A 15,713-nucleotide genomic window follows, 5' to 3' on the forward strand; every position below is an offset into this window, starting at 1 on the left:
AAAAAAAAAAAAAACTTTTTGTCTATTCATTTGTAAGTTAAATGAATCAAGGCCGATACCTAAAATTTTTCCTTACGGAGATAAGGTCCAGTTAAATATTTTTATCATGATTTTATGAGACAAAACTATCATGTTTTTGCACTAAAATGAGATAATTATTTGGATTTATTTTTTAAATAGACAAAAAAATTAATTATAAAATTTGGTAAATTGTATTATGATGAGATGACTTTATTTTTTTTTTAGAAAAAATCGCATCAGGACACACAATTTCAACAATAATATCGATTCAGACCAAACTTATTTCAATGTTTCACGAAGTTAGTTTGCAAGCACTACAAGAAAATCATGAAATTTTGTAGAGACTAAAATAATTAGTTACAATAGTAACTAAATTAGAGATAATTTTAGAAACTAAAAAAAAGTTTTGGCTTCTAAATTAGTTTCTATTATTGTTAAATAGTTTATAAATTGATATCTAATTAGCAACCAAAGTTTTAACTACCAATTATTTAGTTTCTAAATTTGGTAGCAAAAATCTTGGTTGCTAATTAGATACCAATTTAAAAACTATTTAATAATAATAGAAACTAATTTTTCTTTTAGTTTTTAAAATTGTCTCTAATTTAGTTATTATTGTAACTAATTATTTTGATATCTAAAAATTGGTTTCTATTTCATGATTTTCTTGTAGTTAATATCATCAAGCATGATAAAAATCCATTGAATTGAGAGTTGTGGAAGGTTCACTTTTAAGTGGAAAATATTTCTTTCACACAATATATAATAAAAACATACACTTGATACTACATTATAATAATATTATAATATTTAAAATTAAAAAATAAATTAAATATAATTAACATATTATTTAATTGGTTTGTGAAGTATATATTTTTTTACTGGTGTTAACATATCACCCTTCTTAAGTCTATACCTGCTGCGTCATAATGGTGTCAACCCCGAAAGCCTCACACCACTTAAACTCACCACTGGACATCTATCGCATAAATTTATTGAAAAAAATATAAACATACACTAAGTTTTCATTTTTACCACTTTGTATTTCTAGTTTTCCTTCACCTCATCCACCCTATTCCAGGTGTATGTTTATGGTTCCTCAAGTTTATTCCTGCTTTAGTTTAGTTCTGAGTTATATTAGAATTATATATATATATATATCATGTTTTTTTTTATTTAGCTGTGTTAATTAATTAGTATTTAGTGCATGCACCATTCCAAGGATGGAATCAAGTCCCAGTTAAGCAAAAACAAACAAATATAAATAAAGTTAACTAAAACCAGTTAGGCAATTCATTGCTTCATCCAACGAATTTAGACATGCAACGAAGCTCGGACACTCCTCTTAAATGACGTGTCGGTGTTCGATGTATCGGACACCGATACTCGTATGACACCTGTAGAACACGTATCCGTGAAGTGTCAAATTCAGAAAGTATTTGTTAGATTTCTGACAATTCTAATACAGTTCCAATACAATTTTTAAAAAAAAAATATATTAATTTTCTCAAAATTCAAATTTTATTGTATAAATTGTTATTATGATTATAAACATAAGAAACAAATCCTTGTGAACTAGTCATGAAAAACATCTTTCTGCTCAAAAAAAATAATCTAGAACATAGTAGACCTATCAGTAGGATTCGAACCCAGATGAAGTTCTGACTTGTGCACATAAATCTTTATTGTAAATTTATATAATTCATAATTATATAATATATAGATTTGTGTTCCCGTATCCTACATTTTAGAGATTTTACGTATCTTTGTATCCGTATCCGTGTTGTATTAGTGTTCGTGTCAGTGTGTCTGTGCTACATAGCATGCAACTAATCAATTACGCAAAATAATTAAATGACTTTTGTAATTTTCCAAAATTCCTTTTTTTAGAAATATATTTTTGGATTTTATTTTCTATAATTTTTTCTTTGAAGTATATTTTTTATTTATTTTGAAATTAATGTTCTGGAATGAGGTTTTGATTTTTTAATCCTATTCTAAAATTTCATTTCTAAAACACTTTTCGAATTTCAAAAGTTGAGTACAGGTCTAAAATCATTGGTGCAGAAAGTGACTGCCTTAATGTTAATGTTGGGGACATTTAGCTAAACCCATTATATGTTGGGGCCCTTTAGCCCAATTTCATTTGAGACGCGTTCATGACTTATTCTTCCTGCACCTTCATACCTCTTGTGCCACTCATACCAAATGTAAAAATACAGTTTATTCTTTTTATGCTACCCCCATTCATAATTCGAAAGATGTTTTTGGATCTGAAAGTGTTCTTTAGATTTATGAAATCTGGAAGTCTTTTTTAGATTTAAGACAAGCCTATGGATTATGTAATCTAGAAGCTAATCACGCATTTGAAAAAAGACTTCCAAATTACATAATCCAGAAGCTAATCTTAATCCAAAAAAAACTTTTGGATTATGTAATCCAAAAGCTAATTAAGCATCTAGAAAAAAGTTTCCATTACATAATCTGAAAGTTAATCTCATGTATAGAAAAGACTTTCAGATTATGTAATCTGGAAGCTAATCACAAAAGACTTCTGGATTAAAGCTAATTACAAAAGATTTTTGGATTACATAATCCAAAATATTAAAGAATGATATTTTTGAAATACAAAAATTTATGGAGTGACACAAGAAAGTATGGAGGTGGAGGAAGAAGCAGTCCACCTTCATTGACTTCCACTCTGGAGCTCTAGTAAGCCCAGTCCATTAAAATGTGTGAATAACTTCAACAACATTTGTGTGTTAAATGATATTACTAAATTAAATATAAATATAATATTTCATATTAATATATTTTATAAAAATTAATAAAATTTATTATTCTTAAAAAATATTGAAATGTTTAATTTAACATCATATTTCAAATATTTGAGAAAAAATGTTTATTGATAAATAGACATGAATATTTTGAAAATATAAAGTGTAGAAGTATAACAGTAATTATTACTGACTACTTTTAAATTGATATTTCACACCATTTATATTCACATGAAAATTTCCATTATGATATTTATTCTCCTCAAGTATATTAAAAGTGGAAAAAAGGATTTGAATAAAAAAGTTACTAAAATATCTTATAATTATAGATTACAAAAAAGAAGTATTTTAAATAACTAGTACTACTGGGGATTGAAAGGATAATGCATTTTAAGGAAAGATGGAGCAAATTGTTTTATTCAGAGTATATTTTTTTAAACAATGGCACGTTAAATATTTGTTATACTTGTGTATTAACTTTATGTAAATGTCCTTTCCAAAAAAAATTAAATAACTGTAATATCATAATATTATAATTTTTATTTTAGTGTATAATATTTGAATATGGGATTTTGATGTTAAAAAAATAGTTTATATTAAAAAAAATAGAAAAAAAATGACCTTGCATTACCACTCCATTATTCAGATTATCAACTTGGTCTAAAATATAATATGTTAAATGTTTAAATTTTTTTTATTGAATTTCCCTGTAGAAAAAAAAATGTAACATTAATTGATATTCTATCAACTAAAATCAATTTTATGTAATTCAACTTTTAAGATAAAAGGAAAGAGAGCTTCTACTAAAGTGCATATATTAATTCTAATATATAAAGTAGTTCAATTAATTTTTCAAGTTTTTCACCTATAAATATTTGAGAAAACTAAATAAAACAATTACGTGTTAATACACAAGTTGGAATAATAAAATATTGATGAAAAAGAATAAAGAACATAGGAAGGTATTCCTAATAAAGGGCATTTGCATACCCTTGTTTAATTTAGGAGGGAAAATGAGCATATTTCGAGACATAAATTTGTTTAGCCAAACTATATTGTAATAATGATGTAATAAAAACATGTAAATATGATATTTCATCATTAATCATGTTCTAAGAAAGAAAAGTGATTGATATAAGAACTAAGAATAATAAAGGCAAACATTAATTTGCTTAGAAGAAGATATGGACAACCCAACTTAAATATTTAACTTAGAATTGACACTGAATCAACTAAAAACCTAACTACAAGGGAAAACATTTTCATATAAAGTTATATATATATATATATATATATATATATATATATATATATATATATATATATACACACACACACACACACATAAAATTTAAATTAATAATAGGCAAAGTGGGTGTGCTTTATTGTAGATTAGGTACATGGTTAAACTAATTAAGAGTTCGTATAAAAAATATATTTGGCCGGACAATTTGTTTATACATGGGAATTATAAAATTTGGTTATCATAATTTTTTAAAATAATTAAAATCAATTTGTTAGTAATAAATATTTTTGAAAATGTCAACATATATATATATATTAATATTAGACCTCTAAAATATTTTTAAGTGAAAAAGTGTCAACAAGTATGGGATAGTATGAAGGAGATTACTCAATTTATAGGAAATATTTGGAAGAATTTATTTAAATTTATCAAATAATTTTATAATACATGTTAAACTTATTTTAAGGAATTTATAAATAAATTTGCAAAACATAGTAATGAAAGTTAGGTCGTGTTTAATTTTTTTTAAATCATTTATGAAGAAACGTCTAACGTACTAATGACAATTGATGGATTGTTGAGTAATAAAGTGTATGATTTTCTTTTCTTTATTAGGTAATTAAAACAATAAAGTTGAGTGAAAAAAAATAATAAATACATTTATGACAAGATTACGATAGTCTACTATAATTTCACTATCAAATTAAAAAGATATAATTATTAAATTAATTAACACGAGAATCGTAATACACATATGCTTACGAAAATATTTTCTTATTATTTTTGGTAAAATATTTTTTTTCCGAATATTTCTATTGCATTCAAGTATTCCTTTACACTCTTGATTCAACATAAGCTTTTTGAATCTGATTTTAATAAATTTTCAATCAAGTTTATATAAAAATAAATCTCTTCTTTGATAAAAATAATAATTATTAAATAAATATTTAACTATGTTTTTTATATTTATTTAAAGTTTCAATTTTTTTTTATTTACTTAATTAAATATTTCATCTCTTCTAGTTTGTGTGGTTCATTTATAAATCATCAATGCTTTGGTTGATGTTATCAAAAGTAGATGGAAGGACTGTTAGAAGTTAAATTTTTTTATAAAGACAAGACCAGGGTTTATTAAGTTTGATTTTTTTTTTTCATCATTATAAAAATAAGAGTAATATTTATAATAACATGAAGTCTTTTATCATTAAAATCACTAACTTGATAAAAAAAATAGGGAAAAATAAAATATATAATATGAGAAAAACAATAATTTATCTTAAAAATTGATAACGCAGGCTTTGAATAATGTACGTTATTAACAGACCACCCGTGCACCTCTCTTGTCGTCAAGTGCTGTCAACTTTTACACTTTCGACTCTTTCTCATTCTCTTACTATTTTTGTAAGAGTTATATTATTTATAAAATATTTTTTTAACCATTTAATCACTTTATCATATATATATATATTATTACTTTTTATTATAGTACAAAGCTTTTGCATGAAAAAAAATTATGTAATAGTAAAATAATTTCACATTTTGGAATCACACGTCCCTTTTGCGTGCACTTTAATTCTTCTATGGTTTTGGCGCTCTCTCTCTTTCTAATATTGATTGCTCGATTTCAAAATAAAATATAAGCAACAACATTATAATATCATAGTTTAATAATATTTTTATATGATATGGTTTATGCTGGCTTAAAATATTAACAGGGCTGCTCAGTGCTAACTTTACAAAACTGCAATTGCAAAATTCTCTGTAACATTAGCCGAATTGCTTCTTAATTTCACGAATTCAGGTTCTTTTCCTTTTAATAACAGTTCATTGTAAACTCTGCTCTTGTTTGTCATCTGTATATAGTTTTTGCCTTGTAAGTTACTTGCTTGCTGTGCTTATGTATGTTACTGAGAGTTCTGTATTTCCCCCCCTCTTCTGTGTTTTCAGTTTCATTCATCATTGGTAAAGTAACTGAATTATGAAACACTTATTTGTAATTTTTTTTCATTTTTTGTTATCAATTGTCAAGTTTCACACAGCTTACGGAGAATATGGGGAGTCTATTGTTAGCTGCTGACTTGATAATCTGAATTATGCATTTGTTAGTTGTAATTACGATGACATGAAATAAAAATCATGTCTAACGGAACTGGGTTTTTATGGAGTTGAATTTCTGTCTTTTGTTCCACTTTTTAGTTTGCAAGTTTGAAGTGTTGAATGATTGTCGTTAAAACCTAACCACATAATTGCTGGTATTGGCCTTTGAACGATTAAAGGACGTAAAGAAACAAACCAGAACTGATTGGTCACATTTAGTGCTCTTTATTACACAGCTCTCCTATTGTATGACAGCTTTTTATGTTTATATAATTATAGTTTGGAAATGATTAGTCCCTTGACGAGAAAGGTTCATGTCTGCAGAAAGTGGTAAATACTTGCATGATTTTAGCAGTGTTCTATTTTTATGTCCAGATTCCAGATCTTGTTCTGCAAGAATCTGGTAGAGTTGTCAGTTACCACTGCAGAATTATTTCTTGTGGATGTATTGTTCTCAATCTGATCATCATTTTGTAATTGGAAATAGCTCAACATATTTGTAGCGGCAACGGATTATGTTACATTATGGGTCTGTCTGTTATTATTTATTTATTTATGATAAGATTAGTGTTGCTATTTACTATCATTTCCAGGAATTTCACTCTATCATTGGTAGTGAGTGGTAAAGCGAGTTTAGTTCAAATGGAGCAGTATGAAATTCTAGAACAAATTGGCAAGGGTGCATTTGGTTCTGCTCTGCTTGTGAGGCATAGGCACGAAAAGAAAAAGTGAGTGTCATCCAATACCTTGTTCAGATGTTTTAAGATATTATATATCCTTTTGCAGGTTAATATGTTAAGTATTTGTTTGTGAACTTATTAAGTGTTGCTAATATCCATAGCCTGTTATATCATATATATGGTCTACTTTTTATGAGTTATGCCATTTATATTTTAGGTATGTCCTTAAAAAGATTCGTCTTGCTCGCCAAACTGACAGAACCCGTAGATCTGCTCACCAGGAGGTAACCCACTTAGTGTTGGTTTTTATTGAATGATTGTCCTTTTTCTGGAAGGGATTAGCGAAGGCCAGATGTTTTCATGTAGAAAATGAAATATTCATCGTTGTATATTTTCTATTGTTGTGTTAGTATTTGCAGCTTGAAATTTGAAGTTGATCTTTAAGCCTAGGTTTCTCATTAATTAGATTGTAAGACGCTTTGTTGGCTCTTTGTCTTGCAGATGGAGCTTATATCTAAAGTTCGAAATCCATTTATTGTGGAGTATAAAGATTCCTGGGTTGAAAAGGTTAGCATTGTTTTCAAACAGAGCTTTCTAACTCTGTTGATTTTCATGATTGTGCGTGTGTGTCTGTGTGTACTTTTGCTCGATTTACTAATGTTGTCAAGAATCCTTTTTTGTTTAAATGTTTTGCCAAAAGTAAACCTTATTTTGGAATCTTCAAATTTAGTATTTTGGTCTTTACTTATTTGTTTACAGACGCTTTATATTTTTATCATAGTAATGGAGATATTGAAAGAAGAACCTCTATTGTAGTCCATTATATTGGATTATAAATTTGATTGATTTCAGATACTGAATTTAGCCAAGCTGGTATCTTTACTTGCAGGGTTGTTTTGTATGTATCATCATTGGCTATTGTGAAGGAGGGGATATGTAAGTCATAATTTGCTCTGAATTTAAACATTTGAGTTAGAGCATTTATTAAGACATTGTCTTTTACTAGCCAAATTATGTAATCTTTTAATCGTTTGGCTCTGTTGAACAGGGCTGAAGCTATAAAAAAGGCTAACGGTGTTAACTTCTCTGAAGAGGTTGATCACTTTTATAAAAATTCCATTCACAGCTGATCCTTTTCTATTTCCAGCCCCAAGATCTTTTGAACTATATAAAATAATTGTTAAAGGTCAACATTGTGCATGCAGAAACTTTGCAAGTGGCTCGTTCAATTGCTGATGGCTCTTGATTACTTGCATGTAAATCATATCCTTCATCGTGACGTCAAGGTAATGGACAGGACTTCTTTAAGTTAAACAACAGCTGATGTTATGTAGCTAATATATCAGAGAACTTTGAGGAACAGCCTTATGTTGATGTGTGATTTTCAACTGTTTCAGTGTTCAAATATATTCTTGACAAAAGATCGAGATATTCGTCTAGGTAAATAGCCTTACTCATTTTATCTTCACACTGCTCTCTAGATTTGATCTCTAAGTTGGAATTTGGTGTGTTGTAACTATCCGCATGCTATGCGTTGTGGATGCAGGGGACTTTGGTCTTGCTAAAATGTTGACATCTGATGATCTTGCTTCCTCAGTGAGTGATATTGACAAAATATTTTTTTGTTCACTGTTTCAACATTTTTTTTTTCTGCATTAATTGCTGTTTGCTTTTTCTCTAAACTTAGGTCGTTGGGACTCCAAGTTATATGTGCCCAGAGCTTCTTGCTGATATACCCTATGGCTCCAAGTCAGATATCTGGTCTTTGGGTATGATAGCTTGAATTTGTACTCCTATTGCTTAATCTTGATTACTCTTTTTTGTTCCCTGCTTTGCAGTATCTTTTTAACTACATTTGTCATTTGTTCTGATTGACAAAATAAACAAATGTATATATCATTTTAACATTTGACAGGATGCTGTATCTATGAAATGGCTGCTCACAAGCCAGCTTTTAAAGCACTTGTAAGTTATGATCCAAAGCTTTTGTATTCATTTTTCTCTTGAAATGTTATTTACAAATGTATAGGAGAATGTACTTGAGGATACAATAATTCGGTTAAAAGTAAAATTATGCTGTTGGATTATAAGCGCATCTGACGCTCAATATTTCACATTTCTAAAGCGACCATCCTAAGCTTTTATATTCATTATTTTTAATGAAATGCCAGGAACTTTGTAGTCTTAAATATGAAATTTTTCTAAGGGTGCAAAAATTGTTTAAAACAATTAAAACTATGTTGTTCGATTTTTGAGCATTCATGTTCATGTTTGAGACTTTTAGTTGTATCATTTTGGAAAGATTTGCTTCTCATCCATTTATGATGTCATACTAACTCAGTATTTCACATTTCTGAATATCTCAACATTAAATCATCGACTCTACCTTCTTAATTTTTTTCTGTGTTGTCTTCATTTGAGCAGGACATACAATCATTGATTAACAAAATAAACAAGAGTATAGTAGCTCCCATGCCAGCTATGTATACTGCTGCTTTGTGAGTCCTCTGTTTCGTGAGAATCTTTGACTTTTCTGTTTTTAGTTGCTTTATCTAACTGATATGCTAGTGTCTATAGTTACTGATTAACGAAAATAATAATAATAATAAAGCTCGTTCATGTTTTCATATATGCAGATATTAATCAAATTCGTAATTGGTAATAACCTTACTACGCACCCATAGTTTGTAAGACCTACCATTAGATTTTATGGTCTCCCTCATAGGCTTCCAATTTTGTTGTGGAATATGAAATTTAACACTTACGTTGTAGAGTTATCCATGCTAATTGTTAAGTTTCTCATCAATTAAAATTTTACACCGTTTTTCAATATACTTGATTTACACAAGTACAAAACGTTATGGTAGAACTGGAAGGATGACATGTAAATCAGTCATCAGAATTGGTTTACCATTATACATTTTGCAACGGTGACTCCGTTAATAGTGAGCAATCCTATTCTGTCTATATGCACTTTCCTCTATATATTACATATCATTGATTCTCCTCATCATTATTCCCTCTTTAAGTTACGATAACCTCATTCAGTGACTTGTTTGACATACATATTTCTTCTTTCAGTCGGGGGCTTGTCAAAAGTATGCTGCGGAAAAATCCAGAGCTGAGGCCAACTGTAAGTTTTATCATTTGGGAACTTCATTACGTTTATTAAGGTGCTATTGATGTATGGATTAAAACCAGACTCTAAAAGTGAAATTATTTGACTTTATTTCCTCGGTCTTCATTTCTCGGGCACCATTCTTAAGATATTGCTATTCAAGTTCATACGTGCTGCAATGAGCTGTTTCTTGTTGTTTGGGTCACCTGAGACTTGGGTAGTGGAAAATCTGTAATGGGATAAGCATAAATATACAGGATTCTAGTTTCACGCTTCTACTTGACAATTTTTGTTTGATTATTCAAGAGAAATTAAAATTCAAGTACAACTGAAAATATATAGATTGAGATTAAGATGGGCAATCTGAAGATCTAGAGCATTAATTTGTAGAGGCATACAGAAAGGTAGAGATTGAGAGATTTAAATTTTAAAATAATACACGACCTTTAAATGATAGGAGCAAACTGTAGAAAGCTTAGGAAATTTGGATATATGGTTACTTTTACATTATTTTTCATGTAAAAATGTCAGAACTTAAATTGTTAGGCTACCACTTTCATCACTTTTTAAGGAGATATCTATGGAGTTAGCAAGGCGGAAGAAGCTTCTGAGCATGCATAATAGTATACAAAATTATAAATAAGTAGTTAAGGCATGTACATCAACATGCAAGTCAAAAGGTAGAAGGCTAGTCAGAGGATTTTTTGTTTAGACCTTTATCCTAGGCATTTCATTTCCATTTTCACCATACTTTTGGGTGCAGTAAATTTGTTGTTTAGACCTTTATCCTAGGCATTTCATTTCCATTTTCACCATACTTTTGGGTGCAGTAAATTTGTTAAGCATGCGATATGAAGGTCATGCCTACTTTTCCTTTGATCTCTTCATCTATTCTTGTGTTGACCATAGATAATATATGGCTTTAATTTGATATTATCCTTGTAGTCATCATCATTGGTTTAAGTTCCACTTCTATTTTATGAAGCAACTTTGAAAGTTGTTGTAAAAGTTTTAAGTTGAGCAATTTGGCGGCCACACAATACCTTTCATGTGAGACATTACAACATTTCCAAATTTAATTTGATATCTTTTTCTTTTCATCCTTTATATAACTAGTTTAGGCAAAATTTGCAAGGCATTGGCTCTTGGCTAACTTTCTTTTGGTGGACTTCTTCAAAACAAATTAACCACAGATTGTTTTGACAGGCTTCAGAATTACTAAATCATCCGCATCTTCAGCCTTACATTCAAAAGATTCACCTTAAATTAAATAGCCCCAGAAGAAGTACTTTTCCTTTCCAATGGCCCGAGCCAAGTTACGTAAGGAGAACTCTTTACGTAGAGCCAGAATCTGTTTCTACTCTTTCTGACCAAGATAAATTCTTGTCATTTAGCAAGGACAGGGCACTGAATCCTAGTATTTCTGGAACTGAACAAGTTTCTCAGTGTTCTACTCAAAGAGCACATGGATTATCCTCTGGTTCAGAAGAGAAAATCTATGAACTATCTGTAGGTTGTGTATATAACAAATACAATGCTGACACATCAAAAGCCACAAAGTTCTCAACAGTGGAAAGAACACCAAGATTGAGGGCCGTTACAGCTTCTGCCTCCCCCAAAAGGAAAACAATGGCACCATCAAAGACAATAAAAAACAATCGTCCAAACCGAGATTCAGTAAGTTTATCCTCTGCATGACCCAATATTTCCATTTCTCTTGATGTCCATTGGAAAAAAATGAATTCGTGCTAAAGTGTTTGAATTAATTTCTCTTTTATTCCCAATGGTGGGAGTAGAGAATTAGGCAGTGCGTACATGCGGCATGCATGAGTGAGCATGTCTACTTACTAGCAAAATATAATTGTGATGACCCTTTTGCACTACTATCAAATCACAAACTCTCATGTGTGTTATGTCTGATTTTACAATAACTATCTTAAAAGTTATATCAACAACGATTTTTAATTAGTTGGCAATATAAATTTTTCTAGTGGTAGAGTATAGAAATATTCTCTTATTTTACAAAAGTTTTCTTATAAAACTGATAATCATAGATGATTGTATTGTATCTACAAAATAAGCCGAGCCAAGAGTGCACATGAGCTTAATTGGTGATGTGGTTTGCAATGTTTGATTTGGTGATGAAGAGAGTTCACTTGTTCCCACGGAATCCAGGCTATATATACTTAAGTTTCTTCTTTTCATTTCAGCTTCCAGTATCTAATGCACCATCTGGAAGGTTTTCCTCACCACCAAGAGCCAGGGCGACAACAAACTTGTACACCAATTTTTGTGTCCTTGGAAATTTGAACTCTCCTAATGTCTCTGTTAATGCACCACGAATCGACAAGATGGCTGAATTCCCAATGCCTTTCTGTGAGGATCCTTTTTTTCCTATCCGTGGACCATCATTAACTTCAGCTCGCTGCTCTTCAAGCTCAACACGGAGTACTGCGGATATCTCCATCACAATGGACAAGTGTTTAATCCTGGAGGACAAAGTTACTGTCCCCAACAGTATCAGTTATGCTTGCCCTGGTCCAAAGGGAACTGAATGCCGTTCTGAGGATGTAAAAGCTTGTGTTTCAAGTCGCTCCTCTGCTGAGGTGGATCAGCGCCGGTTTGACACGTCCTCATACCAGCAGCGCGCAGAGGCATTGGAGGGTTTGCTGGAGTTCAGTGCCAGACTCCTACAACAACAAAAGTTTGAAGAGCTTGGGGTGTTGCTGAAGCCGTTCGGGCCTGAGAAGGTTTCCCCCAGGGAAACAGCTATTTGGTTGACCAAGAGCTTTAAGGAAACTGTGGTCTAAGGTTTTCTTTTCATGCACTTTATGATCATTGATAACGGATAGTGTACATAATGTTGTGTATGTTGACGATAGAATAATGAAGAGTGGCTTTTATTATCGGCATTAGCATTTTCCTTGAGATGCAAGGAGTAGTGCACCACAGGCATGCATCATATAGAATAATACTCACATCTCTTTTTGCATCAACTCTCATTTTAAAGTTTTCTCAAGATTATAAACGGTCCACCTCAGGCTTAGTTATAAATGAAGAAGGTAACTACACCAAGGAGTTATGCTCCAAGAGTTATTCATTCTTGATCGTAAAAAGTTCTTGGGGCAACTTCAGGTATATCACTGGTCAAGTTCAGATTCTATATCGTATACTTAACTCTTATTATAGATTAACTTTATCCTTGTGATGGTCTAGAAATTAGAACGACAACTTTGAAAAAAAGGGACTAGTGTATAAGAGCAACCCACACATCCCTTGTTCTACTATTAACTTCCTATACGCCGAAGAGGACGAAACACGGTTTTGAATGAATTAGACATAGCCAATCTTCAGGCTGATCTTCGATAGTTTTTTCAGATTGGAACTTAGTATATGTCCAATGTTGATATTGTAGTGTGGCTGTAGAAATTTTCTTATTTGCACACACCTAACATCTCATATTCATACACTCACTAGAAATGGATAATGAGAATAGGTAATAACTATTGGAAGATGAGAATAGACAACTAAAATGGGGAATGACATGTACTTTTTTTAGGTTGCTCTCGGATCTAATTGATTTTGGTTGGGAATGAACATTTATGTTACTTCCTGTACTAAATTAAGCTTTAAAACGAACAAAAAATAATGATTTTCCGAGACGTGAGTAATACTGTCCATAATGACCTATCCGCGGTGTATTGCGTAAGTCTCCCAGGATACAACAGGAATTTTCTGGAGATTTCCGGAGATTAGAACTAACAAGTTTCCCTTTAAACCCAAATAGAACCCATAAATATTATAATAATAAAGTAAAGAGGAGAGAGAAATTGAAAAGGAAAAATGGAGAAAGGAGAAGATGGTGAACGGAGGGTTTGAAGAAGATGAAGAGGTGAGTGTTGTGAGCTACGTTTTCTGAAGCAAATGGGATGCAGTATTTATAGATGGAGAAAACACACTGCCGCATCTTCAAACCCTAAAGGAGCAGTCATGGCCGTCGGAGATGGAGGAAGACCCGCGGGAATGGAGGAGCCAACCACCCACGAATCTCACAACGTTCTCCAACGTTCTCAAGATTCCACACGACCAGCAGAGCGAAGCCGTGAGCGTTCCCAATCGTGCGGCTACGATTCAAGGTGGAAGGGGCAATGTCGCGCGATAACCTCGGAGTAGATCTCGTCTTCGTCGAACCTCTGCGATCTCCTCCAATGTCACCGAAGAATTTTAGGGTTTTATCACTTACTCTGTTTTCCGTTTCACATACTCTGTTTTTCGTTTTTATTTTGCTATATTAGGTTCTGTTTTACAACACTTCCTAGCATCCTTGTTAGAAACAACGTATCAACTACTCTTTCTTCCTACATCTCCATATATGTTTTTTTTCCACTTTCATAAATTTTCGTATTTCTAAAAATATTTTGGATTATGTAATTCGAAAGTCTTTTTTCAAATTCGTAATTAGCTTCCGGATTACATAATTCGGAAGTCTTTTTTCAGATGCATGATTAGTTTCTGGATTACATAATCCGAAAGTCTTTTTTAGTTTCTGGATTATGTTATTCAAAAGTCTTTTTTCAAATTTGTGTCCGAATTATATGATCCAGAAACTATTCTATGGGGGTGGCACAAGAAAAATTAAAAGGTATTTTTACGTTTTGACGGTGTAGGAAGAAACCGTCTATCTCAGTAAACAAAGAAAGATGGTCATTCGGTCTGAAAATTGGAGGCCCAAGAAATCTAAACCCATCAGCATCAACTATTGGAAGACAAGTTCTTCCTACACCCAATACTTTTGAACCTCCACCCAACATATTTTTAAAATTCCAAAAATAACCTTTATTTCATATATGAAAATTCGAAATTGAAAATAATACATTCAGGAAAAAGTAGATCTGAAAGAGCTTTTTGTGTTCTGGACGTAAAAATCCGAAAACAAAAATCAAAAGCCCATTCTAAAGAAGGAAATCCGCAATACAAAAAATAATACATTAAGGGTATTTTAGTCTTTTTCATTAGAATTGGGTGCAGTGATATACTTTAGGAAGCCATTGCCCTATTGGAAAGTTAGAGAAATACAAAGTTTTGCTTCCTGCACTGTGTCATTTTGCAACCTGAACTATATCACATAGGTAAAATGATAGAAATACCCTCATAAGAATCCGTAAGCCAAATTTTCTCTTCTGGGATTCATATTTTGGAATTTGTAACTAATATTTCTGATTTCGCTTTTGAGAAGATGAAAATCACTTTTGGATTTCCATTTCTGGATAGCAAATTACCCTATTTCAGAACAGAGTTTTCAGAATGAAAACAACAGGATACACACAAATGCTTTTGGAAGATCTTTTCAAAGTCCGATTTCCAGAATCCACTTGCCTTCGTCATTTCATCCCAAACTCATATTCAATCACAATCAATACCCCCAATGAACTTCACCATTTTTCATCCCAAACTCATTCAATCACATTCTTACTTCAATCACAATCAAGACCTCCAATGAACTTTGCCGGAGCTTAACCTTGGCTTCTCCTCCGGTGCAGTCCACCACTCCCAAAAAACAAGCTTCACACTTCTCATTTTCAAATCAAAATTTCAAGGATATTTTGGCCATTTAAAAAATTTGTACAGTGAAAGTCTCAAATTAGATAGTGCAGGAATAAAAGCCGAAATACAGTTTGTCCAGAGAAGCCCCTGTTGTTCTCTCCTTCCAATGGTTTCATTCAACTAAATACCAAAATCTTCAAGCTCCACAAATTACTGTTACGGCATAATAT

General features: G+C 31.3%; 1 protein-coding gene across 3 annotated transcripts; it reads left to right on the forward strand.

Moving 5' to 3' along the window:
• Nucleotides 1-5,710: 5,710 nt before the first annotated feature.
• On the forward strand, nt 5,711-12,851 carry LOC137814238 (serine/threonine-protein kinase Nek4). Of its 3 annotated transcripts, none has more exons than XM_068616847.2 (15): nt 5,711-5,845; nt 6,735-6,869; nt 7,039-7,105; nt 7,323-7,388; nt 7,711-7,757; nt 7,870-7,915; nt 8,027-8,107; nt 8,219-8,261; nt 8,368-8,417; nt 8,509-8,590; nt 8,737-8,786; nt 9,246-9,319; nt 9,903-9,954; nt 11,146-11,616; nt 12,150-12,851. In XM_068616847.2, the coding sequence occupies exons 2-15, from the start codon at nt 6,784-6,786 to the stop codon at nt 12,747-12,749; spliced, it is 1,815 nt and encodes a 604-aa protein (XP_068472948.1). In that variant the 5' UTR covers nt 5,711-5,845; nt 6,735-6,783; the 3' UTR covers nt 12,750-12,851. The 3 variants fall into 3 exon arrangements, with proteins under 3 accessions (XP_068472948.1, XP_068472949.1, XP_068472947.1); XM_068616848.2 differs by having other exon boundaries at nt 5,844-5,917; XM_068616846.2 differs by lacking the exon at nt 5,711-5,845 and adding an exon at nt 6,352-6,471.
• The last annotated feature ends 2,862 nt before the right edge of the window (nt 12,852-15,713 follow it).

This window comes from Phaseolus vulgaris, chromosome 1, assembly GCF_051622355.1.
Source record: "Phaseolus vulgaris cultivar YP4 chromosome 1, ASM5162235v1, whole genome shotgun sequence".
Taxonomy (NCBI): Eukaryota; Viridiplantae; Streptophyta; class Magnoliopsida; order Fabales; family Fabaceae; genus Phaseolus; species Phaseolus vulgaris.

Excerpts from the sequence above, each read along its gene's own strand:
- LOC137814238 (XM_068616846.2), top strand. The coding sequence starts at position 6,428 with ATGATTAGTCCCTTGACGAGAAAGGTTCATGTCTGCAGAAAGTG. Across the intron at positions 8,108-8,218 it reads TCCTTCATCGTGACGTCAAG|TGTTCAAATATATTCTTGAC; the intron begins GTAATGGACAGG and ends CAACTGTTTCAG. Across the intron at positions 9,955-11,145 it reads ATCCAGAGCTGAGGCCAACT|GCTTCAGAATTACTAAATCA; the intron begins GTAAGTTTTATC and ends TTGTTTTGACAG.